We start from the raw sequence: 23,923 nt of genomic DNA, 5'->3' as shown, positions 1-23,923 counted from the left end.
TGCTACTGGGTGATAGTTGTTGAGGCAGATCACTCTACTCTTCTTGGGCACCAGGATGATTGATGCCCTTTGAAGCAGATGGAAACCTTCAAATGCAGCAATGAGAGAATGAAAACATCCACGAATGCTCTGGCTGCTTGGTTGGCACAGATTTTCAGTACCTTGCCAGGAACACCATCAGGATTTCATGCCTTGTGAGATTCACCCTCTTATCTCTTCTAATAGCATCCTTAGAGATCTATCACAGGTCCTCCGCTTCACAAGAATTATCATAGGCACTGTTGTGTTCTCTTTCTCAAAGTGGGCATAGGTGTTCAGCGTATTGGGTAATGAAGCATCAAAGCCATCTATGGTGTTCAACCTCATTTTGTAAGATATTATGGCCTGCACTCCCTGCCATAACTGGCATGTATCTGGTGTGGGGGTAAAGTATTAGCATGGATAGAGGATTGGTTAACCGATCGAAAGCAGGGAGTGGGGTAAATTACTGCAATCAGTGATAAACCGAGTGCTGCAGGGTTTGATGTAGGCATGCAACTGTTCATGATATACATTCACAATTCACAAGTGATCCTTATCTAAGTTTTCTGATGACACTAAATGGAGTGAAAAATTAAATTGTGCAGAATATGTGGAGAATTTACAGAGAGATATAGATAGGTTAAGTATGTGGGCAACAGTTTGGCTGATGGAGTACAATGCTGATAAATGTGGTCATCCAGTTTGGAAGGTAAAATAGAAAAAGACAATTATTTAAAGATTTCACCATGCTGTGGTGCAGAGGACCTTGGAAGTGCTTACAGCTACTCATTGTTAGAGGGGATGAATTTGAGTATGGGATGCTCTGCTGCATCTGTGCAGAGCACTGGTGAAGCCATGCCTAGGGTACTGTGTGTATTTCTGGTCTCCTTGATTGGAAAAAGATGTATCTGCTTTGGAGGAGGTGAGAGTAGGCTCACCAGGTTAATTCCAGAGATGAATGGGTGATCTTAGGAGGAGAGGTTTAGTCACTAGGGTCTCACCTCAGTGGAATTCAGAAGAACGAGAGGGGATCCCTTTGAAATGTGTTTCCCTGTGGCGGCCCGCAATTGCGGAGATCAGGCTGCCACATCACGCGGCAGGAGATGCAGACAGAGGTAGCTAAAACAACTCCCAGGACAACGAACTGGTGGGGGTAGAAGCTGGGGTAGCATCAGACCAACAGTCCTAAAATGGTGTTGGTCAAGCTGCCCAGCTAACTCAGCAGTAACAGGCTGGGGAAGAAAGGCATTCATATGCATGGATGTTCCTGCCCTCTATAGTTATTCGTATGGCTGACTCAGTCAATCAGCAAAAAAAAACGGCAGGAACTTGAACAGTATAAAAGCAATCTTTCCAGCCCTAATAAAGTGAGTGAGCTTAACCTGCCTTGCTGTGTATGTGTGTTTCTTTGTAGCGGTCGGCTACATCCCAGCCAATGAGTTTCATGTGGCATGATTCCATGTGGGCCAGGGAGACTCCCCAAACCACTGAAGACAGGGTGTGTCTGAGGTCATGTCTTGGACCTTCTGGGTGACTTTGGATGGGATGGCGAGCAATCAGTCAGTGAAGTCATCGGGCCATCTCTCAATATAAGTATCTTAACACACAGCACTGTCACAGTTCCTGTCAGACTTCGCACAAGACAGATTCAGACTACACACTTTTATATGAAGAAAGGGTAATTAATTGATTTTGTGTTCATATGTTTATTGATTGCTTAATCAATTGTATAAGGGAAGGAGGTGGGGAGAGAAGTAAAGGGATGGGATTAACACATCGTGTGTGTGTGTATATATTTGAGTGTAAAAATCAAAAGTAAAATATTCAACAACAAAAACCGATTCGGACTGATTCAGAAGTGAGTATATTCTGCCTTACTGCTCACTGTTCTTCACTCCAGTCAAGACTTGAGTGTTTATAAGGTAAAACGCATGAGATATTTCTCCTCTAAAATTATTTTTGAAAATATTTTCATCGTAGATTTCTCCTCGATGGTATTGCATGACTGTAAGATGCATTACAAGTTTACTTGGCTATTGTGAGCAAATGAATAGCTTTTAATGTTCAAGAAAACACCCCAACACTAAGGAAATAAATGAAACATTAATTAATAGACTGTGTATTTATGTATGAATAATTATTTGGAAGACATCCTTCATAAATTGCAATATAATTTGTGTTTTATTTTACGTGTTTATCACGATTTGGACATTATCTACACCAGAACCAAGGATGTTTATTCAGTGCATGCTTGCAGTGTTTTTTTTTGTTCTTCAAAAATGTTAAATAGAATACTTGTTATTTTATACTCTGTATTTGATATCTGGGTGAGAAGTGGCTCTGGATTTGATCTCTGGGTGTAGGATATCTCCAGATTTGGTACTTGGATATAAAGTATCTCAGCATTTAATATTTGGATGAGTTTCTTACAGAGCGGCCTTTGACTTGAAAATATTGCTCGATCATTGTCACCTGTGAGCTATGGCATGTTGGGCCAAAAGAAAGGCAGGCCTTGTACTGAAAAAGGCTGTGAAATACTGCCATAAAACCATACACAATTATGAAAGGGATAGATAGGGTAGTACAGGAAAGTTGTTTCTGCTGGTAGATGAGATTAGAACTAGGGGACATTGTTTCAAGATTTGGGGGAGTATAATTAGAATGGAGGTGAGGGAGAACTACCTTTGCTGGGGAATCTTGAATCTCTGGGATTTTCTGCCCAAGGAAGCATTAGAGGTTGCTTCATTACGTATGTTTAAGATAGTTAGATTTTGCATCGCTGGGGAATTAAGGGTTATGGGAGAAAGGTGGATAACTGGAGCTGAGAACACACAGATCAACCATGACCTTACTGAATGGTGGATCAGGCTTGATGAGCCAGTTGACCTACTTCTGCTCCTATTTTGTCAGCTCTTACATATATGCATGAGGTATCCCTTCAATTGATATTATGAGTGAGTGATTTCTGGTTTTAATAATTAAATTTGAATGTCCCTGGATTTGATATTTGGGTGTGAAGCATCTCTGGGTTAATATCTGGGCTTGAAGCATTTCTGGATCTGACTTGTGGTCATGGAGTTATTCTGAATTTAATATTTAGATGTGTGAGGTGACTCTTTGATTCCTATTTGGGCATGAGGCCCTGTAATTCCTTTGATAATTAAAGGAATTGGTGTCCCTAGATTTGATATGTGTGTGAATGGTGTCTCAGTACTTGATGTTTGAATGTGAGATGTCTGAACATGAGGCATCCTGGATATGATGTCTAAGCATGAAACATAACTTGATTTAATATTGGCTATGTGCCACCTCTGTATTTGATATCTGGGTGAGAAGTGGCTCTGGATTTGATCTCTGGGTGTAGGATATCTCCAGATTTGGTACTTGGATGTGAAGTATCTCACCATTTAATATCTGGCCACAAAGCATCTCTGGATTTGATATCTGAGCGTGAAGCAAGCCTGGAATTAATATCAAGATGTGAGGTGTCCCTGCAATTGATATCTACTGTGATGCTTTGCAGGATTTTATATCTGGGTGCGAATTGTCTCTGAATGTGATATTTGCCAAAGGGTTTGTGTTTGATATCTGTGGGAGAGGCAGGTAGTTTGATATCGCTAGCATTGATACTTGGCCACGAGGTGGCTCTACATATAATATTTGGGTGTGACATGTCTTTGAATTTGATATTTGGGCATGGTGAATCTATGAATGATTAAAATTTCAGCATGAAATATTTCTGAATGTAATATCTGGGTGTGAGATGCACTTGCATTTAATGTCTGAGTGTGATGCATCTCTGGATTTGTTAACTGGACACGAGATGTCTCCGGCTGTGATGCCTGGACACGAGATGTCTCCGGCTGTGACGCCTGGACACGAGATGTCTCCGGCTGTGACGCCTGGACACGAGATGTCTCCGGCTGTGACGCCTGGACACGAGATGTCTCCGGCTGTGACGCCTGGACACGAGATGTCTCCGGCTGTGACGCCTGGACACGAGATGTCTCCGGCTGTGACGCCTGGACACGAGATGTCTCCGGCTGTGACGCCTGGACACGAGATGTCTCCGGCTGTGACGCCTGGACACGAGATGTCTCCGGCTGTGACGCCTGGACACGAGATGTCTCCGGCTGTGACGCCTGGACACGAGATGTCTCCGGCTGTGACGCCTGGACACGAGATGTCTCCGGCTGTGACGCCTGGACACGAGATGTCTCCGGCTGTGACGCCTGGACACGAGATGTCTCCGGCTGTGACGCCTGGACACGAGATGTCTCCGGCTGTGACGCCTGGACACGAGATGTCTCCGGCTGTGACGCCTGGACACGAGATGTCTCCGGCTGTGACGCCTGGACACGAGATGTCTCCGGCTGTGACGCCTGGACACGAGATGTCTCCGGCTGTGACGCCTGGACACGAGATGTCTCCGGCTGTGACGCCTGGACACGAGATGTCTCCGGCTGTGACGCCTGGACACGAGATGTCTCCGGCTGTGACGCCTGGACACGAGATGTCTCCGGCTGTGACGCCTGGACACGAGATGTCTCCGGCTGTGACGCCTGGACACGAGATGTCTCCGGCTGTGACGCCTGGACACGAGATGTCTCCGGCTGTGACGCCTGGACACGAGATGTCTCCGGCTGTGACGCCTGGACACGAGATGTCTCCGGCTGTGACGCCTGGACACGAGATGTCTCCGGCTGTGACGCCTGGACACGAGATGTCTCCGGCTGTGACGCCTGGACACGAGATGTCTCCGGCTGTGACGCCTGGACACGAGATGTCTCCGGCTGTGACGCCTGGACACGAGATGTCTCCGGCTGTGACGCCTGGACACGAGATGTCTCCGGCTGTGACGCCTGGACACGAGATGTCTCCGGCTGTGACGCCTGGACACGAGATGTCTCCGGCTGTGACGCCTGGACACGAGATGTCTCCGGCTGTGACGCCTGGACACGAGATGTCTCCGGCTGTGACGCCTGGACACGAGATGTCTCCGGCTGTGACGCCTGGACACGAGATGTCTCCGGCTGTGACGCCTGGACACGAGATGTCTCCGGCTGTGACGCATGGACACGAGATGTCTCCGGCTGTGACGCCTGGACACGAGATGTCTCCGGCTGTGACGCCTGGACACGAGATGTCTCCGGCTGTGACGCCTGGACACGAGATGTCTCCGGCTGTGACGCCTGGACACGAGATGTCTCCGGCTGTGACGCCTGGACACGAGATGTCTCCGGCTGTGACGCCTGGACACGAGAGACTCATGGGGACCAAATGAAAATAAATCCTCATGTCCATTGACTAAATCCTATGACTCCCCCCCCCCCCCCCCCATCAAACAAGGCAGCCAAACACAATCTGCGGGCCCAGCAGCTTCAGTAGAAGCAAAAGGGTCGACGTTTCGAGTCGAAACTCTTAATCGGCCAAATCCATGGAGCTCTGTCTCTGAGACTGAGAGTTTTGGTCTGGAGATCGCAGGATCTAGCCCAGGACAGCCAAGAGGCCCTTGGGTTTGATCTCGGGATTTAAAGTCTGGATGGGGGCGTCCCGCCGGGATGCTTTCCGTCATTGCGACGGGGACGATTCTTTCTCGTTTCCATCCTCCTTCATAAGTTGCCTTGAACGTATCCACTGAAAGCGGAACCCTTTCTGAGCGACGATTGCCTTTGCCTGGCGAATGCGACGCTTGTGAGCAGATCCTGGGTTGGGACCTACTGATGTCTGGAGTGATGGAGGTGAGGGAGGGTCGGGGGGCCGGCCGCCTCCACCCCCTTCTCCTGCTTCTGAGCTGCAGGTTGTCCATCGCAACCTGTCGACCGGGGATCGCCAGAAGCTGCGCTTCAGCTCCCGCAGCGGAGGTTCAAGGGGGAAGGTAATCGCGCTGGAAAGTCTTTCCACGCACAAGCGGGAGGGCTATAGGTGCCAACAGTGTGTCCCGGGGTTTGCAGCGGCGGGTCAGGCGATGGTGAGGACAGGACGCTTGCACATTAGATGCTCGCAGACGCACCCGCCGCAGCAGAGCTTCTTAGGCAGTCGGCGACTTCACCCATCCCTTCGCTGGGTTTTTGGGAGGGAGCCACTCGAGATGGGCGCTGCTTTGGGTCAGCGGACTCCTCCGGGCATTCCTCAAGCAGCCGGCAGTGCACCTGGCAGCGCTGAACTGCCTGTGGAACCCAGTCTCAGCCCCACGCATGGCCAGTGGTCTAACGCTGGGCCGGGTGCCCCTCGCCCACTCCGGGCGTCCCACCAGAGTTCCGGCTGAGCTGCCAGGGCCCACCTGGAGGGAACCCGCTCTCTGCTGCTTCCACCCCCGGGTGTTCAACAAGGACACGGGGGACAGTGGAGGTTGGCCACGAGACTGGGAAGCTCCTGACAAAAGCACAGCCCCTCCACCACGGAGAAGTGGACGCTCGGCTGTCCGACACCGGGCAGGAATGGGAGACCCCCTGCTTCCCCCTCACCATCACGAGCCTCCAGGGGCGGGTTTCTGAGTCGGTCGAAGGACTTCAGTGGGCGTTCTGGGGATATGCAGTCTGTAGATGCACCCCCCCCCCCCCCCCCCCCGCTCTATTGCCGACAGACCCCTGGCCGGTCAGCCTCAACTGTTCCTCTGTATCCGCCAGGACTGCCAAAGCGGCCCCGCGCCGCCCCCGGGACCTGCCCAGCAGCCAGGACAGCTCGTCAGCGGGAGCGGCAGCGTGTCGGGAGAGGCGGCAAGATGAGCGTATCACCCGCCCACAGGACCGCCGCAAGCATCCTGCTGCTGTGCTCGGCAGTGCAGGTAGGAAGCTGTCACCCCACCACCCCCCGTCCACATCCACATGCCCCCCCTCCCGCGGACCCACCGCCCGTCCACATCCAGGTGCTCCCCCGCGGACCCACCGCCCGTCCACATCCAGGTGCTCCCCCGCGGACCCACCGCCCGTCCACATCCACAGCTGTATAATCTATGAAATGGGGTGTCATTTAAGGCGATCGCCTATTGTCAATGGACCCAACTATCGGTGAAGGGCGCTTGGTCTGAGTGTGCAGAGGGCGCTAGGCGCCGCTCCACTCTCCAATCTGGGCTCCCCCTGGCCAGAGTTAAACTTCTGCATTCCAGCAACGTCCCGCTGTGGGCTGGCGGTTTAAAACCCATCCATCCCGCCACTAGGAATGGCCTGGGTGGCATTTATCACTTCCCTGGCAAAGTAGGTGGTCTGCTACCTGTTCCAGGGGTCGGGGTCGTAACTGCACCTGCCGTCTCAGCGCAGCAGCCTCCAGACCAGACCTTTCCAGGGGTTGGCTTTGGAAAAGGTGCACATCTCCTGGCCCGGAAAGATAATGCAGTTGGGTAGGAGGCTTTTGACCCCTCAACCCTGTTCCATGTTTGACCCCCACTTCTTCAGCATCCCCACCAACAGAAAATATCCCTCTCTGTCTACCCTGCAGTTAAGTTTTTGAAAATCCGGAAACCTCTCATTAACCTTCTATACTTGAATACTGAAAGTATTCTGGTTCTATACAGATCATTCAAGCTAATGCCAGTGTTGGAGATATTTTTCTTTTTGTCCTCTCCCTACATTACACTCTGTTCTGGGTCAAGACCTGGTCCTAAAAAGGCCAACTTTAATTTACTGATTCTACTTGGCATAAGTTGAAGGAAACTTGGATAACTACTTTGATCTAAAATTTCAGTCACTATTCATTAAATTACAAAGTTTTGCTTTTTTTAAAAAAAAGCAATTGAAGCTATTAGTGTTTATTTGATTAATCCTACTTCCTTTTGTGTACATCACTGTTTGCTGCAATTTAATGTGATCCATAGAGCACATATGTCTAAAGTTAAATTGTCTTATTTTTATTCTGACACAAATCCTTTATGTGGCAAAAGTAAAATAAGTGATGCTGCTTTAGTTCATAGTCTAGAAAAAATTTGGAAATGTGTTTTTCAAACATTATCGGTAATTCTTAAGTTAAAATTGGAACCTTGCCCTTTAATTGCTTTTATTGGATCACGTCAAGATATTGATGTTTTACTGACTTCAATTCAAAGCCACATTTTATCTTTTACTTCATTGATAGCTAGTAGTGAAATTTTGATTAAATGGAAAGATAACACTCCATCTACACATGCACGATGGCTAAGGGATATTATGTCTTGTTTAACACTAGAAAAAAAATAGATATGCTGTCAAGGACTCTAGGCAGGTTAAGTTTCAAAAGACTTGGGGCCTATTTATGGACTATTTATCATAGTTTAGTTCTGAAATTTTGGCACTGTGTTGTCCCTCTCCCAGTTGATGTCACTTGATTTATTCATGTCAACTTTCAACCTTGCTCAGAGGTTGGGGTTTTGAATCTTTTTTATTTATTTTTTGTTAAATTTTACTTTAATGTCATGTTTTGCTTATCAGGAGAATTATTTCTAAATATTTTTTTGAATCTTGTAGCACATTGTATGATTGTACTGTTTAATTGGTTATATGTAAAATATCAATAAAAATATTTTAAAAAAGCCATTCAACCCATGGTGTCCAAGTTAGAAATGCTGAAGTGGATGTGAATTGTAAAAGCACTTGAAATTCATTCTCACTGAATATATTTAAATAACTCAACCATATGTGCTGTTGGGTGTCTTCAATATCTTGGCTGACCCATTGCAGGTGCATCAGTTAACACAACTTGAGGGCTTTGTGAAAACTCTCATCATAGTTACACACGTTATTAGTCACGTTGCAATGGGTGCGACACATGCCAAGATTGAGATCTGCAGCTGTTGGTCATGGACCAGCACATTAATAAACAGGTAAACTAAACTCACAGATGATGTTTGAACCAGGTAAAAATGTTTGTCTTTATTCTTTTGTGACACTTGGTTCTTGGTAAACATGAGTGTGTTACAGATTTCATGGTTTAAAATGACCTTGCACCCTTTTTTTTGTTCTATAGTGTGGCTCATTAATCACACATTAATGGTCCATAGTAATATAACAAAAGCCTCCGTGTGTGTTAATAGTCTATTCAGAATAGGTGAGAATGAGCTGATTAGCCAGTGTTCTTGCTTTAGTAGTAGGTCATGGCTGCATAGTTCCTTAATGTGGTTACTGTCAGCTGCCTGAGAGTATATTTCAGGAATGTTCCTGTAGAGCTAAAGTGTCTTCAGTAAAAGTCTTGGATTGGCAAGTTCTTACAACTATTTCTGAATTTTGACAATGGAAGTTATTTTTTTTTTTAAGGTGAACCAATGAAATAAAATGTTCAGTTAAGAGGGCAATCAGAATATTTACATTATTGTACATCATGTATTTGAGTTTTCCAGTAATATTAAAATTGTTTTACTTGCAATCACCGTAAGAGTTCATTCAACACCTCATGCTTGCACTATCATTCAACAAGATGGTAGCTTTCACCACAGCACTGATTTTCTGTGCTTGTCCCAGATCCCTTGATCCCCTTATTGTCAAAAAGCTATTAATCTCTATCTGAAATATATTCAGGATTTATGTACACCAGTATTTTCAACAGGCTTCACGTTGCCTGCTTTGACACCATTGACAGCAGTACTAAGGACTGAAGCACTGACATTCTTTCTTTAACTCCTTTACCTTGCTCTCCCTCCCCCACTCCTCTAGTCTGCTGAAGGGTTCCTTCTGTAGTTCAGTGTGAAAATTTGTCTGAAAATTAGTCCTGTTGTATGCGGTGGAGCGGTTTACTACATTTTAAGGTGCAATGCATAATTTAAGGTGTTTTTTTGAGCAAGTTTTTATTGGAATGACGGTCAACAACTTTTTGCCAAGGGCTGAGTTTTGTTGACATACACAGAATCTCAATTGTGTTGGTAGTTGCCAAGAATGTCCAATAGGTCACAAAGATAAGTAAAAATATACCAAGAAAATTTCCATTCAGTTTAGTGGCTACAGTATTTGATATTTATTACCTTTTAATCCTCCCTTAACAAAAATAACATTCAAATTATTTTATATTCATTTGTTTGTGACTGAATTTTGTCTTAAACTTTTTCCTCCCATGAAGATGATATTGTGGATTAGGTGAATTCTCACATGTGACTCTTTAACTGCCCCTTGAAAGCAAGACAACTCCTTTCTGTGTGTCTGCCATTCCATACTAAGTTTTTTTTTCATGTGGACTCAGTCAGAATTTTGAAGGGTGTGGCCAAGGTGACTGGATCAGAACCAGATATAAGCTGACCTCAGTGTGACATTCTCAAACTGTTCTTTACTACAGGGTGGGAAATATGGCTTATTTCCTTCCTTCCTTCAAGACCAGTCTAGCTGATGGGTCCACATTATCTGTTTAGTTAAGCAAAGTGCAGGGAATGATTTGTCTTTGGATTCTACTTTCATCGATTGACTGCGGAGCTATAAAGTCGCCATTAATGGGTGGGATTTTATAATTGTGCCACTGTAATTGACAAATACTCATGAATCGTGCACAAATGCAAGTCCACATCAGAATCTCTGTTGCTCTCGGAAAGCTCACCTTAAATGGTGATATTGAAGGTGCTACAGTGGGTTGATCACCTGAAACTCTCCTGGGACCATGATCCCTCTCAACAGTTTCCTCGACTTTCAGATAGGCAGCATATAAACCAAAGGTTGCATCATGCTCTTGGAAGACTTTGCATCCATATTTAACTCCTTGATGTAACAGAAAACATGTTATTGAGTGACAGAAGGAGTCTATTCAGTGCATTGTACCTCCACTGACTTTTTGTTTTCCCACAGACCTATACATTTGGTTCTGCTCACTTATTCTTTCCCGGAGATCCTGTAAATTTTGTTTTTCACCTTCTGGTATTTTGAATAAGTTTACTGAATCTGAATACCTATCAGCAATGTTACTGAATTTTGGAATTAAATGCTTTTTAATCTTACAACTTCTATTTCATTTTGTATGCCAGTTTCAGTTCCATGAGCAGTTCATTGAGTCATTCAGCAGTCTCTCTGCCCATGGGAAGAAGCAGTTACTCAGCCTTGAGGTTTTGGTACTGATACTCCTGTACCTCTTTCCAGATGGGAGTTGCTGAAAGATGCTGTGAGTGTAATGATATTTTGCAAGTTGAAGGGTAATGCAGTCTTTTTCAAATCCCCATGATAAATAGTTGAATTAGTTATTTAACTTCCTTATGACTTCATTTATTCTTGCCAATTGTTCAGACTGAACATTGCATGCAATTTGTCAGATGGCAGAGACCTAGCTGATACACCTCTGGTGTGATTTGTGTGTTGCCTCATTCAATTCAGTACATCTTAACTCCAGTGTAGTTTTTAAATTCATCCTATGGGGTCTGTTGCCCATAGTAAGAATCATTTTCTGATTATGGGCTGAACACTGATCAGATGTTGTGATTAATGTAAAAGGATTGGCAGCTGAATTCCAGTAGCCAAGACATCCGAGCAAATTTTCCCAATATCTGGTGCTCATTTGCAGAAATTATAAAAAGTATTTGGTGCTCACGCTATTTGCAATGAAGTTGTTCTGCTATTAACAGACAGTGAAAGTGAACCAGTTCCACTTGATCCATACAGAATTGTTTGTGGCTGAATTTTAAACTATTTAAACTCACTTCCTTGGAACTGAGTCTCGCTGAGTGACAGTAACTTGCATAGCTGTGAGGGATGGGGATGGTGTGAGAAGATTGATAAGGCTGAGTCTTTATTTCCTGGAATGTAGAACACTGAAGGGTGATTGTCGGTCTATAAAATAATGAGGGGCAGTGACAAAGTGAATGCTCATCTTTTTCTCAAACTAAATAGTTCTAGAACTATTGGCCATAGGTTTAAGAAAAGATTGAGGAATCTGAGGGGTGACTTTTACACTCAGAATGTAGTCTGTATCTTGAATGACCTGCTAGAGGAAACAATGGATGTGGGCACAATTTTGATATTCAAAAGACATTTGGACAGATCTGTGGTTAGGAAGGTCTTGGAAACTTTTTGACCAAATGCAGGGAAATGGAACTAGCCCAGTATGGGAACTTGGTTAGTTAGCATGGGCAAGTTAGGCCAGAGGGCTTATTCTGTGCTACACGATTCTATGACACTATTAGTGATTTATTTTGTGAAAGGACGAGGACAAGAACTAGAAGAACTCTGTGCTGAAGCTGCAGAATATCTCCCCATTATACATGTACGACAATATGCATTTCATTATTCAGCAATGACAACATAAAATCATAGTTTCTGTTAAAATTGGATATATATTATATAATTAAATTCAACATAAATAAGTTATTCAAAATAATAACCAGATTTTGGTGCATTAGTGAATGGTGCAGGCAAACTCTGTCATAACCATATAAAATCATTCAGCATAAAAGTGACCCATGTTTGGGCCAGGTTGTTATCATCTGTTAGTATTTGGACATGTGGTTGGATTTGATTTTACTCTGCCTAGAAGTCTATGATCAGTCGTGTTCTGCAGGAATCAGTGCTGGGCCCCTCTGTTGCTTGTGATATACAGACACACACCAATCAGTCATATATAATTATAAGGTGCAATTTGGGAGGTCATCGGTAAGAGGAATGTATGCAGTAAATTGCTAACACCTTGACATAATCAGAAATGTTGACAATATCATGGGAGATCATTTTGTACATCATGCCAGTAAAAAGACTGGTCACACAGTTCATGGTCACAACAGTAATTGGAAAGTAGGAAAAAAGTAAATTCTGGAAATGTGAGACAAAACAGTTGATCCTAAAAATACTTCACAGTTTTGATTCCACAGATGCCATCTGACCTGATGAATATTTACAGCACTGACTTGATATTTCATGTTCATATCAATTATGGTATGACTGTTGCTTGCTGTGAACTGATTGCATCTTCCAGGTACCGAAACAGCTTTGCATGAAATCTTTCACATTTAAGAAATTTCATATCACCACAATTTAATTTTCTAGCATTAAGATGTATATCTGGGAGAAAAGTGCACCTTGTACAAGTATTGACATATCAGTATAGAGGTAATTCATATTGCTTTCTAATATCAGGTTATTGGGGGGGGGGGGGGGTAAGACAGAGTTATTTCTGGGGTCTTGACAGATCATTAGCCATAGATGAGGTCCCATAAGATTGCAGAAAAAAGAATGTTGTTTGTGCCTTTAAGAAGGGCAATAGGGACACAGCAGGAAATTGTACACCAGTGAGCCTTCCATCAGTTGCACTGAAATCATTGGAGCAGATTCTTAGGGATAGGATTTACTTACATATTGAAAAGTATGGACCCCTGTTAAGGATTGTCTGCATAGTTTTGTGCGGGAGATTGTCATGCCATACAAACTTGGTTGAGTTTTTGATGAGGTGACAAAGATGATTGATGTAGCCAAGGCAGTGGATGCTGTGTAGGTGGACTTTAAGTAAAACTTTTTGACAAGGTCTCCTAGTGGGCTGATCCAGAAAATTAAGGCCCATGGGATCCATTGAAGCTTAGTAGATTAGGTTCAAAATTGGCTCGATCGTAGAAGATGGAGGATAGTGGTCGAAGGATTTTAATCTGACTGGAGGTCTGTGAGGTGTGCTGCGAGGATCGGGGCTGGGACCTCTGTGTGTGATTATATGAATGATTGGATGTGGGTGGGCTGATTGGTAAGTTTGCAGATGACAGGAAAGTTGACAGTTTGGAGAGTGAAGGTTGTCAAAGGTTATTGAGGATATAGATAAACTGGATATATAAGCAGAGAAATGGCAAATAGAGTTTAATCTGGAACAGTCTGAGGAAAGTATATAATAAATGGCAGGATCTTGAGGGCGCATTGAAGTACTGAGGGACCTTGGGGTGCAAATTCTTATTTCCTGAAACTGGCAACACAAGTGGATAAGATGGTAAAGAAGGCATATGGCAAACTTTATTATTCAGAAAATTGAGTATTCAAGTTGTCAAGTCATGTTACAGTGGTATAGAACTTTAATTAGTGACTATTTGGATTATTGTGTGCACTTCTTGTCACCACTTTTTACAGGAAAAGAGGGCAAAAGATGTTCACCAGGATGTTGCCTGAATTGAAGTGTATCAGTTATACAGAACTTAGATTGATCTGGAGTGACAGAATCTTTTTCCAAAAGTAGAAATGTCAAATTCTGAAGGGTGCAGGTTTAAGTTGAGAGGAAAGAAGCTTAAAATTTCTAGTTTATTTTTGTTGTTGCGTGTACAGAGGTAGAGTGAATAGATTTGTTTCACGTGCCATTCAGTAAGTGTATCCATACCCAAGTATAGTGGGAAAAGGCACAGTACAGAGAGTAGAGTTACAGTGCAGGGACAATTTGAGCTGAGTTAGGGGAACATAATTTTATTATTGAGAATTGGATTGGGAGTAGCAGTAAAGAAATGGTGTGTGATTTCACACTCCTGATGAGAGGAGGGAGAAGACAAGCATGCTGGGCTGGGAGGGCCTTTTCCTGTGCTGGACTGTCCTATATAACTATGTACAGTGGAACTTCACTATAACGCGATAGTTGGGACACAAAATAAGTTATTACGAAGGAAAAAAAGCAGGGTTTCACTGTGTACAATATATACACTGGTAGATCGCAGGAGCAATCCCCACCCCTGTTCATGTTAGCACAAACCGACCCCTCCCGTCATCCATGCGATGAATTCCCCACCAAGGTGAACATTACTGTACTTGCCTTAATCATTTATACACCCCACTTCTAAACATCCACTGTGCCACAGGGTGGCTATCCCTGGTACTGCATCTTTTATAATGGGCTCGTTCAACGTCCCATCTCAAGGAACAGAACGTGGATGTTAAGCGGCGCATTCCAATGACTCATCGCGTTAAATTGGGGTTCCACTGTATGTTTCAATGCAAATCTGGCTGGGATCAGTCATGGGGTTATAAAGACAGAGTTGTACAGCACAGAAACAAACCCTCTGACCCACCACAACTATGCTGACCTTTTTGCCCATCTAAACTGAATGCATTTCTCTGGACTAGATCTTTATCCATCTATGCTTTGATTATTTAAGTGTCTGTCTCAATGCCTCTACAATGCAATAATCCAAATTATAATACAGTAAAACCCCTGATATCTGCCACCTATAGGGATTGGTAGATGCCAGATAAGTGAATTTGCAATTGTGTTTTGTGAGATTGTGAACTGACCACTAAGGGTGCTAATTTTAAACTTTCATATTTTGTACCTATTTATTTTCTGCAATTTTTTTGCTGGTTGCTTGTATTCTGGATAATGGGGATATCATTTTTTCTGTTCACCATTTTGTGGATGTCATATACTGTTATAGTAAAATTAGAATCAAAGTTCTTCATTTAAAGAAAAAAACTACTTTCAGTAACTTGAGTGAAAATTGGAGGTGAATATGACAAAACAAAAGATATTTAACTGGGTTTTCAAATCCCTCCATGTCTCGAGAGCAAATAATACAATTTAATATATTTCATAGTTACAGATATTAGTGAATTAAATTTCATAATTTCTTCAATGGACATTTCTCTTGAAGGTAAGCTTGACAAAAAAAAATTCTGGCAATGAAGAAGGATGGACTTACTGAGCTCACTCTGTTTTGCCTTCTGCAGTGTGTGTGTTCCATTGAAATCTGTCCAGTTCAATTGAGTGTTTTGGATCATCCACCTCAGTTTGGTATCGAATAATTTTACACAATGTCAATTTTACAAATGTGAACACAAAATCTGGGCTGAAACCTCAATGCAAAAATGAGTGACTGCTCTCCTGTTACAGGGTCAATCCTGAGAATCACTTGACTATTGGATGGGCAGTACAGAAAGAGTTCATTGTTATAATGGTAGCATTGAGGAACTGCTGCAATATACAGTATATTGGTAGTATTGAGGGTGTACTGAGCACTGGAACTGAGGGACTGTTGAAATGTCAGATGAGCTGCTCTGAGGCAGTTCCAAACTTTTGGAAAGCAGAACTGAAGGAGCATTGCACAATCATTATTTATTGTACAGTCAATATAAACAAAGTTCTGGAGCCTGGACCCATCAATAAAGTATGTGGTACTTATCACATGCCGCTTACAGAGTTTTGCTGTGCATCCTGTCTGTTACGAACATGCCTATGCTTCAAGCACTTTGTGGCGATGACCATCCAGGTCATTTGGTAGAATGCTTCATTGCCAGGGCTCACAAACAAACACCAAACTTGGTCTGGCTGGCATTGAAAGGAGCCCTGCCAATCAGATTCTTGTACAACCAGAACTTCATCCATCACATACGTTGTCCTTGAGATGACTGCAGTAGAGTGGAGACTGTTGCCCACCTTTTTGCTGAATTCAGATTCACAGAGCATGTAGAGAAGGATGCAAGGGTCTTTGACACGGTTCATCCCCAGTGGCACTGTGAGAAAAGACTCTCTGATCTATGGGCTATTCCTGGAAACAAACTCAGAGTAAGACAACCAGAACTGCAGGGAGACCATCAATTCAATGAAAGATGTACTTTGGTCTGCCTGAAATGTTGATCCAGGAATGCTGCTGACTGGTGCATTCCAGGCTGCAGGAGTTTGTGCTGAGGGGCTGAGACCAAGGGGAAGTCCCTCAACCAACAGGGGGGAGAAATGACAAGGTGCCACAGTGGTGGTAAAGGTGTATTAGGAGAACAAGTGTATCAATGTATGTTGATGAGAATGAGTTGGATATGACTGACATTATGGGTGTAAAAAGACTTGGAACGGCTTTCTTTTTTTGTAAATGAATAAAAATATATTTTTGGTTTTAGAAAAACAACAACTTTGTGGCAATGTGTCTCAATGTGTAGGAAAGGAGTGTTTCTTTCTTATAAGTATATTATGAGCACTGGTTTGCTTTTGAAATGTAGTCATCGAAGTTGTGTGGGAAATTGCCATGTCCACAGTGAGGCACCAGGCAGGCTTGTGTTCTTTGAAGAAGCAGTTTATGAACTTCCTTAACTTGAGCAAGTAAATGCAGCAGGTTTAACTGTCGTTTTGAAAGGGCTGCAATGAATTTTCTGTGTTCAAGATAATGTGACCCATGTCCTGAAATGGGACATTTTTTTGAGTCTGGTGAAAGTCTCAGCTAAACTGACTCTAATAATTCAAATGACCTATTTGTTAGAATTGTAGGTATTTAAGTCACTGGAGAATGCAGTCTGCAATGGCAACATCAGAATTTTCAGTAATGAATGATTAGGAAGTTAATTCGTGGATCTATCTAATAGAGATGTTTCCTTCCATTTTCTTCACTGAAACAGTTAATTTCCTGTGCCACGATACCGTAGCATTATTGGAAAAATGTGATTCGAACCTGCAATGTGCACCCCATGCTGAAATCTGCACATAATGTTTGACTTTACAGCACAGTTTATGTAATTTCCTGTTTTGCTGGCTTAAAAACTATACCGATGTTAACAAAGTTTTAATTTTAATCTGAATAAAGATTGCCTCTGGGTGGCAGGGTCTAAATAGGTGTTAACATCATTATTTTCTTCACATCATTATTTTCTTCTCATCGTGTAAAAATACAAAAGAATGGTCAGCCAACATCTGCAGAGTGACAGCCTTTCAGGTCAATGACTTTCTCCACCCTTTTTTATGAAAGGCATCATTCAGACTGGAAACTTTCTTTACTGGCTTTTTAAAAAATCAGCTGTGCATTGTTGCAGAGAATGGGCAAACTTATTTTATCTGAAGTTTGGAATATCTCCAAACTTTCAGTCAATGCTGCCTTGCTTTTCTTTGCCTATTCCATGCAATCATTAGAGCTACAGAGAGAATGGTGTGAAAAATCTTCTCAGTGTTGGGATGGTCAACACACACCAATCGTCAGCTGATAGAGGAAGAAATCCCAGGTTATTTGTTGCTGCCATTTTGCAGTGACTATCGGATCCGCCCTTGTGCTGCTTGTCCTCTCTTCCAAATGTCTTCTGATATTTACACAGAGAAATTGTGGTGGATGAAGTTTGTTCTGACACAGTGCCTCCTCGTTCTTGGTTTTCCCTCTTCCACTTAGCATTCATCCAGACAATCCTTCTCAGGATCTAGTATGTTTCAATGAGACCATCCCCTGTTTCCCTAGACTCCAAATTTATTCTTTATTCAAATTGTTTCACATGCAGTAAATTGCTTGTGTAATCCAGTAAGTTTCCTCACCTCCATTAAATTGCTTGCATTGTAGTCATGCGTGCCTTTATAACAAGCAGCTTTTTATGAAGGCAACCACGACCACTATGCAATGATTGATTATTTAATTTGAGTTTGGATTAGCTGGTTGAGAGAAGATTATTTGACAGAGTACTGTGAAATCTTCCATCTGGATCTTCAAGACCTTCCTGAAGTACGAGAATCTATTGCATATGCATCCATGAGCAACACCCCAGCGATTTAGCATAATTAGCCATGATTTCATGTGCAGTCTTCAACCCTCTACATTATATATACTTACTATTGACCAAGCGTATTACAAATTAAGTCACACAGGCAAGGTTCCTTTGTGTTTCGTTCTGTAGACAAAACACTATTGAACCAATGTGCAACAGAACATGAGAAACAAAATCAGATGGAAGCCAGTGGGCCTCTTGAGCTTGCTTCCCATTGAATGGGATTGAATATACTCAGTGAGTTTACCACTGTTTATCAAGCATCCATCTTTTTCTGCCTTAAAACATGATGGCCTGCTTTCTTTCATTCAGTTTGCTCCATCTCTATTAAGTGGGCAGCATTTGTATTCTAAACTGTGACTCCATTTCAGCATCTTTTGCACATTTATCCCCAAGTATCTTTATATGTTGTATTGAAGTGCCCTCTCAATTTTACCTCCAAGAGGTACAAGCTAGTGTGTGCAACCTTCCTTCATAAAACCACCTGCCAGTTCTAGGTATTATTCAAGCACATTTTCTCTGATTCCATCTTTACATCTATTGATGATGTGGCTCAGTATGACAACGGCACCATCTACAAATTTGTTGACAATACCACATTATTGAATTTTTTAAAAGCGACGAGTCAGCACACAGGAGGGAGACTGAAACTTGGCTGAATGATGCACCAACAACAACCTCACATTCAATGTCACCAAAACCAAAGAGCTGATTGAAGACACAAGGAAGGGGAAGTCAGAGGTGTGTGATATCATTGGGAAAGCAGAGGTAGAGAGGGTCAGCAAATTTAAATTCCTGGACATCACTACCTCGGAGGACCTTTGCTGGATTCAACATATTGTCAAGAAAGCACATCAGCGTCTCTTCTTCCTCAGGAGTTTGCACAAGTTTGCTATGATATTGGAAACCGTGGCAGGCTTCCACAATGTTTAGTGGAAAGTGTGCAGACTGGCTGCATTATGGTCTGGTATTGGGGCACAAATAACTTTGAGCAGAAATCCCTGCAAAAGATGGTGGACACATCCCAGTACTCACAGACAAAAGTCTTCCTGCCGTAGAGAAAATCTACATTGAAGGTTGCGATGGGAGAATAGCCATAATCATCAAGGGTCCACAGCACTCAGGACATGCTCTGTTCTTGCTGTTGTCATCAGGAAAGAGATATACGTACCACAAGACTCATATCAGCAGGTTCAGGAACAGTTGTAGAATTCTGCCTGGCCTGCAGAAGGAAGGTTGAATGTGATTTCATGTTTATATTCTGAAAATAAATCTGAACATAACTCATTCTTTAAATAAAAGATTAGGACCTATGCTGTAGGTAACTGAAGCATAACCTCTCTCAACTGTTAACATTCTGTGAACTTTTCTGGACATGGATACTATCGATTGTAGGATAGTATGAGGGCACTGATCCCTCTGCATCTCAGAACTCTGCATCTGCTCAACATTGAGCTAATTAGTTTCTTAATCTTATCCCCTCTTAAACTTGGGAATGGGGAAAACCAGCTCAGACTCTCCTCATAACTGAAATGCCCTGATGAATCTCCTCTGTACTCTTTCCAGCATACTTCCTGCAGTGTGGTGATCAGAACTGGATGAAGTACTCATCTAAGTTCTGACCAACGCTTCATAAAGTTGGAGCATCATTTCCTTGCTCGTGTATTTGTGGCCTCAAATAATCTTGTATACTTTGATGACATTATTCACAAGCACTGCCACTTTCAAGGATCCCTGGACTTGCAATTTTAGATCCCTCTGTTCTCAACCTCCTGAGGATCTCATTAGTACTTCTAAAGTGCATCATCTTACATTTATCAGGAATAAATTCCCATCTGTCATTTTTAAGTCATTAATTTATCAGTATCACCCTGTTTATTTGGACTACCCTCCACTGAGAGCAGAAGTTGGTTGGAAAATAATTGGTGTTCATGATTACCATCAGGTGGAACAATGATGCATTATTTATGTTAATGGTCAAAGTGAATACAATTTACATTGGAAGCAAGAAGAGGGTGACCATTAATTGATTTTTCAACTTAAAAATCTTGCCTAATTCATAGCATTCACTTTGGAGTCGAGCAAGAATCTAGGGGAAAGCCTTGCAGAATGGGCTATATCTTATTGCCAGTCAAGGAACTCATTGGAAATGTGTGAGTGTTTTTAGACCCCAGCACAAAATGTAAGGTGCACAGCAGCCAAAATAGTGATAATTGTTAAGATAAATTAAGTTATGATTCTGTGCTTTTCAACCTTTCTAGCTTGGATACCCACATGGATTAATCTTTCATAAATATGTCTTTAATTGGATGTTTTTAAAACAAGTCAGACAGAAATCACAGAAAGACTGTGTGAACGAACATGCTGTAAAAATTATGTGCTCCAACACTTGTTACAGGGTAGTCAATTTTCACTGACAGCCAACCGTTGTTAAATTAGTCAACCTGTCAATTTCCAAACTTCCATGGTAGGAATATTAAAAGCAGCTGTTTGTAGGCACGCAGTGTTGGAGTGTCATGTTTACAAAGTAACAGCTTGCAACTATTGTGTGTATTTCAATTGTGTTTTTAATTTATGCAAGACCTGGATGGCAAGGGCAGTGTTTATTGCCCACGCCCAATTGCTGTTGAAAAGGTGGTGACGACCTATTGCAATCTGAATGGAGGTATTCCCGCTGTGCAATTGGGAAGGGTTCCAGGATTTAAACCCAGTGACAGCAAAGGAACGCACACACATTTCCAAGTCAGGCTAGTGTGTGACTTGGAAGAGAATTATATTTTCATTGTAACAGTATTGTAGATCCAAACAATTGCAGATATAATTTTTTAGTTAATCCATCTGACTCCCTGTGCCCTGAGGCACATTAGAACCATCACAACCACTGTTCTGGTCATTTTGCTTCCTGTTTCACATTGAAGAGGTCATGACTATATTGTTTTTGGTGAACTTTTGGTTTTGTCACCCAGCACCATAGCAATCACAACAAAATGCATTTATTTAGCATATTTGGCATGGTAATGTGAGGCATAGTGCTTTGAAGGAACAAGATAAAATTTAACTTGAGCTATCTATTGAGAATGACGACCATAAGCTTGAAGGTTGGTTTCAAGTACAATTTCCAAGGAGGAGGGTGAGAGAGAGAGTGTTCTGGAACTTGTGACTTGAGGGAATGAATATATGGCTGCCAGTGGTGGAGTGAATGATACTTGGGGGCATACAAAATTCAAGGAACTCCATTCTCTTCTAGGGTTAGAACTTGATGAGGTAAGATGTCAGAAATAATTGAAGCTCTCTGTAAATTATCACCCATTAAACCCTATTCTCACTCCTTCTGCCCCTTCTGAATCTGGCTCCCTGTTCCAACAACACAAAATTAACCTTTGGATCTGAAATAAAACAGAAAATGTTGGGAATGCACAGCAAAGCAGTCACATCATCTGTGGATTTAACATTGTAATTCAGTGAGCTTTTGCAAGAGCTCAAAGTAGTTGTTTGCTGACTATTTATACTCGTGGATGCTGCCTGATCAGTTGAATTCCTCCTGCAGTTCAGCTCAAATCTCCAGCATCTGCAGTTTTTGTTTCTCTATAGCCTAAAGCAGATTTGATTTTAAATTGCGTGGAATAACCAGGGTGGAGATAACAAAGGGAATGAATGTGATAGAGGAAAGATCAATAAAAAATTGGTAACATTCAAGAAAGAGAGGTGAATGTTCATGGAAGATGGTCTTCGTGGAGAAGGTGTAAATCAGTGGTTTTCAAACTGTCCCCCAAAACTCACATTCCACCTTAAGTAATCCCTGTGCCACAAGTTTGAAAATCACTGTTTTAATCCTACCTAATTGACTCATTATGTGCACGGTTTCATAACTCCAAAGGAAATGGGCCAATGACAATATTTCTCAAGCAAAATATTTCAGTAACATTTGGGTCTAGAGCAGTGATTCTCAGCCTTCCCTTCCCACTCACAGACCACCTTAAGCAATCCCTTTCTAATCACAGAGTACTTAATGGCATAGGGATTACTTAAATTGGATGTGAGTTTCGGAGGGCAGTTTGAAAACCATTGGTGTAAATAGAAAAGAAAAGAACAGAGGGGGGCGGAAATAGCAACCAAAAAGCCATGTTGGAATTGTGAAGCACAAAATATTTCAATAGCTGAGAATCTAAAATAAGAGAAAATACTGAAAATATCCAGCTGGTCTGTGGAGAGAAGAAAAACTTAATTTACATTTCAATTGGCTGACCTTGGAATAAAACTGGCCAATTGCAGATAGCAACTGGAAGGGCTAGTTAATAAAATTGTTGAATTCATTACTGAGTCCTGAAGTTTGTAACCTGCCTGGACTGAAGATGAGATAATGAACTTACATAGAGCTCCATTGGAACAGTGAGAAAAGGTGACACATGGCTTTGGAAGTGAGTCTTGGTGAGTACATGGTTCTAAAGCTTCAGAACAGCAGGGAGTGCAGAGGGAAGCCATGAGAGAGGGTCTCATAGATTTCAAATTTATTGTCACACTACATACAACCCTGAGAACTTTTCCTGTGGTTGAGGCAGAATTGCCACTTATTGGTAGAACAAAAGAGATGTACTCAATGAACACATGTAAACAAATTGTGGAATATAGAGGGAGAAATAAATCCATAAAGTGCATAAGTAAGAGTCTTTTAATGAATCCCGTATTGAGTTTGTTGTTGAGGAGTCTGAAGGTGCAGGGGTAGCAGCTGTACCTGAACCTGGTGGTGTGAGTTTTGTGACACCTATACCTCATTTCTGATGGTAGCAGCAAAAACTAAGTGTATTCAGGGTGGTAAGGATCCTTAATGATTGGTGCTGCTCAACGACGGCAGCAAACCCTGTCAATGTTCTTGGTGGTGGGGAGGGTTCTGGACTGCGTCCATTAGCTTTTGCAGGGATTTGCAGTTAGAGGTATTGGTGATGCAGCCGGTCTGCACATTTTCCACCAGACATCTGTAGAAATTTGCCAGATGTTGAGGAAACTGTTGAGGAAGTAGAGGTACTGACGTGCTTTCTTCACACTGTTGGGTCCAGGAAAGATCCTCTGAGATAGACTCACAAAAACTTAAATTTGCTCACCCTCTCCACCTCTGATTTCCACCCCACCCAATGATCACTGGATTGTATACCTCTAATTTTCCCTTCCTGAAGTCAACAATCTTTGCTATATAAAGGACACTGGCCTGTTGAGTTTCTCCAGCATTATGGTTTTAATTCAACCGCAGTGACTGGATATTTTTGTGCTTTACTTCAATCAGCTCCTTGGTTTTGGTGACATTGAGTTTGAGGTTGATGTTGGTGCACCATTCAGCCAAGCTTTCAGTCTCATCCTGTATGCTGATCCCTCCTGAATCCTTTTAAGGAGAGGAGAACTTCAGGGTAGGCATCCTTGAAGAGATTTCACAGTAGAGCAACTAAATGGAGTGAAGCACAAAAGTCTGTAGACACTGATTGTCGTACAAACACAAAAGCGTTGGAGGAACTCTGCAGGTCTTACAGCATCCATACGAGGTAAAGATGGTTAACCAAAGTTTCTAAGTGAATGCTTAA

At 42.6% G+C, this 23,923-nt stretch overlaps 1 protein-coding gene across 2 annotated transcripts in view; it reads left to right on the top strand.

The window, feature by feature from the left end:
* Positions 1–5,731: 5,731 nt before the first annotated feature.
* Positions 5,732–23,923, top strand: part of LOC138757214 (ADAMTS-like protein 1) — a 464,147-nt gene continuing 445,955 nt past the window's right edge. For both annotated transcript variants that reach the window (XM_069924203.1, XM_069924193.1), the window contains exons 1-2: positions 5,732–5,899; positions 6,651–6,808. In XM_069924203.1, the coding sequence (XP_069780304.1) occupies positions 6,746–6,808 (63 nt within the window). In that variant the 5' untranslated portion in view covers positions 5,732–5,899; positions 6,651–6,745. The remainder of the gene's footprint in view (positions 5,900–6,650; positions 6,809–23,923) is intronic.

This window comes from Narcine bancroftii, chromosome 1 (assembly GCF_036971445.1).
Source record: "Narcine bancroftii isolate sNarBan1 chromosome 1, sNarBan1.hap1, whole genome shotgun sequence".
Lineage (NCBI taxonomy): Eukaryota > Metazoa > Chordata > Chondrichthyes > Torpediniformes > Narcinidae > Narcine > Narcine bancroftii.
The sequence above is the reverse complement of the archived record's forward strand: the minus strand, read 5'-3'. Positions and strand labels throughout refer to the sequence as shown.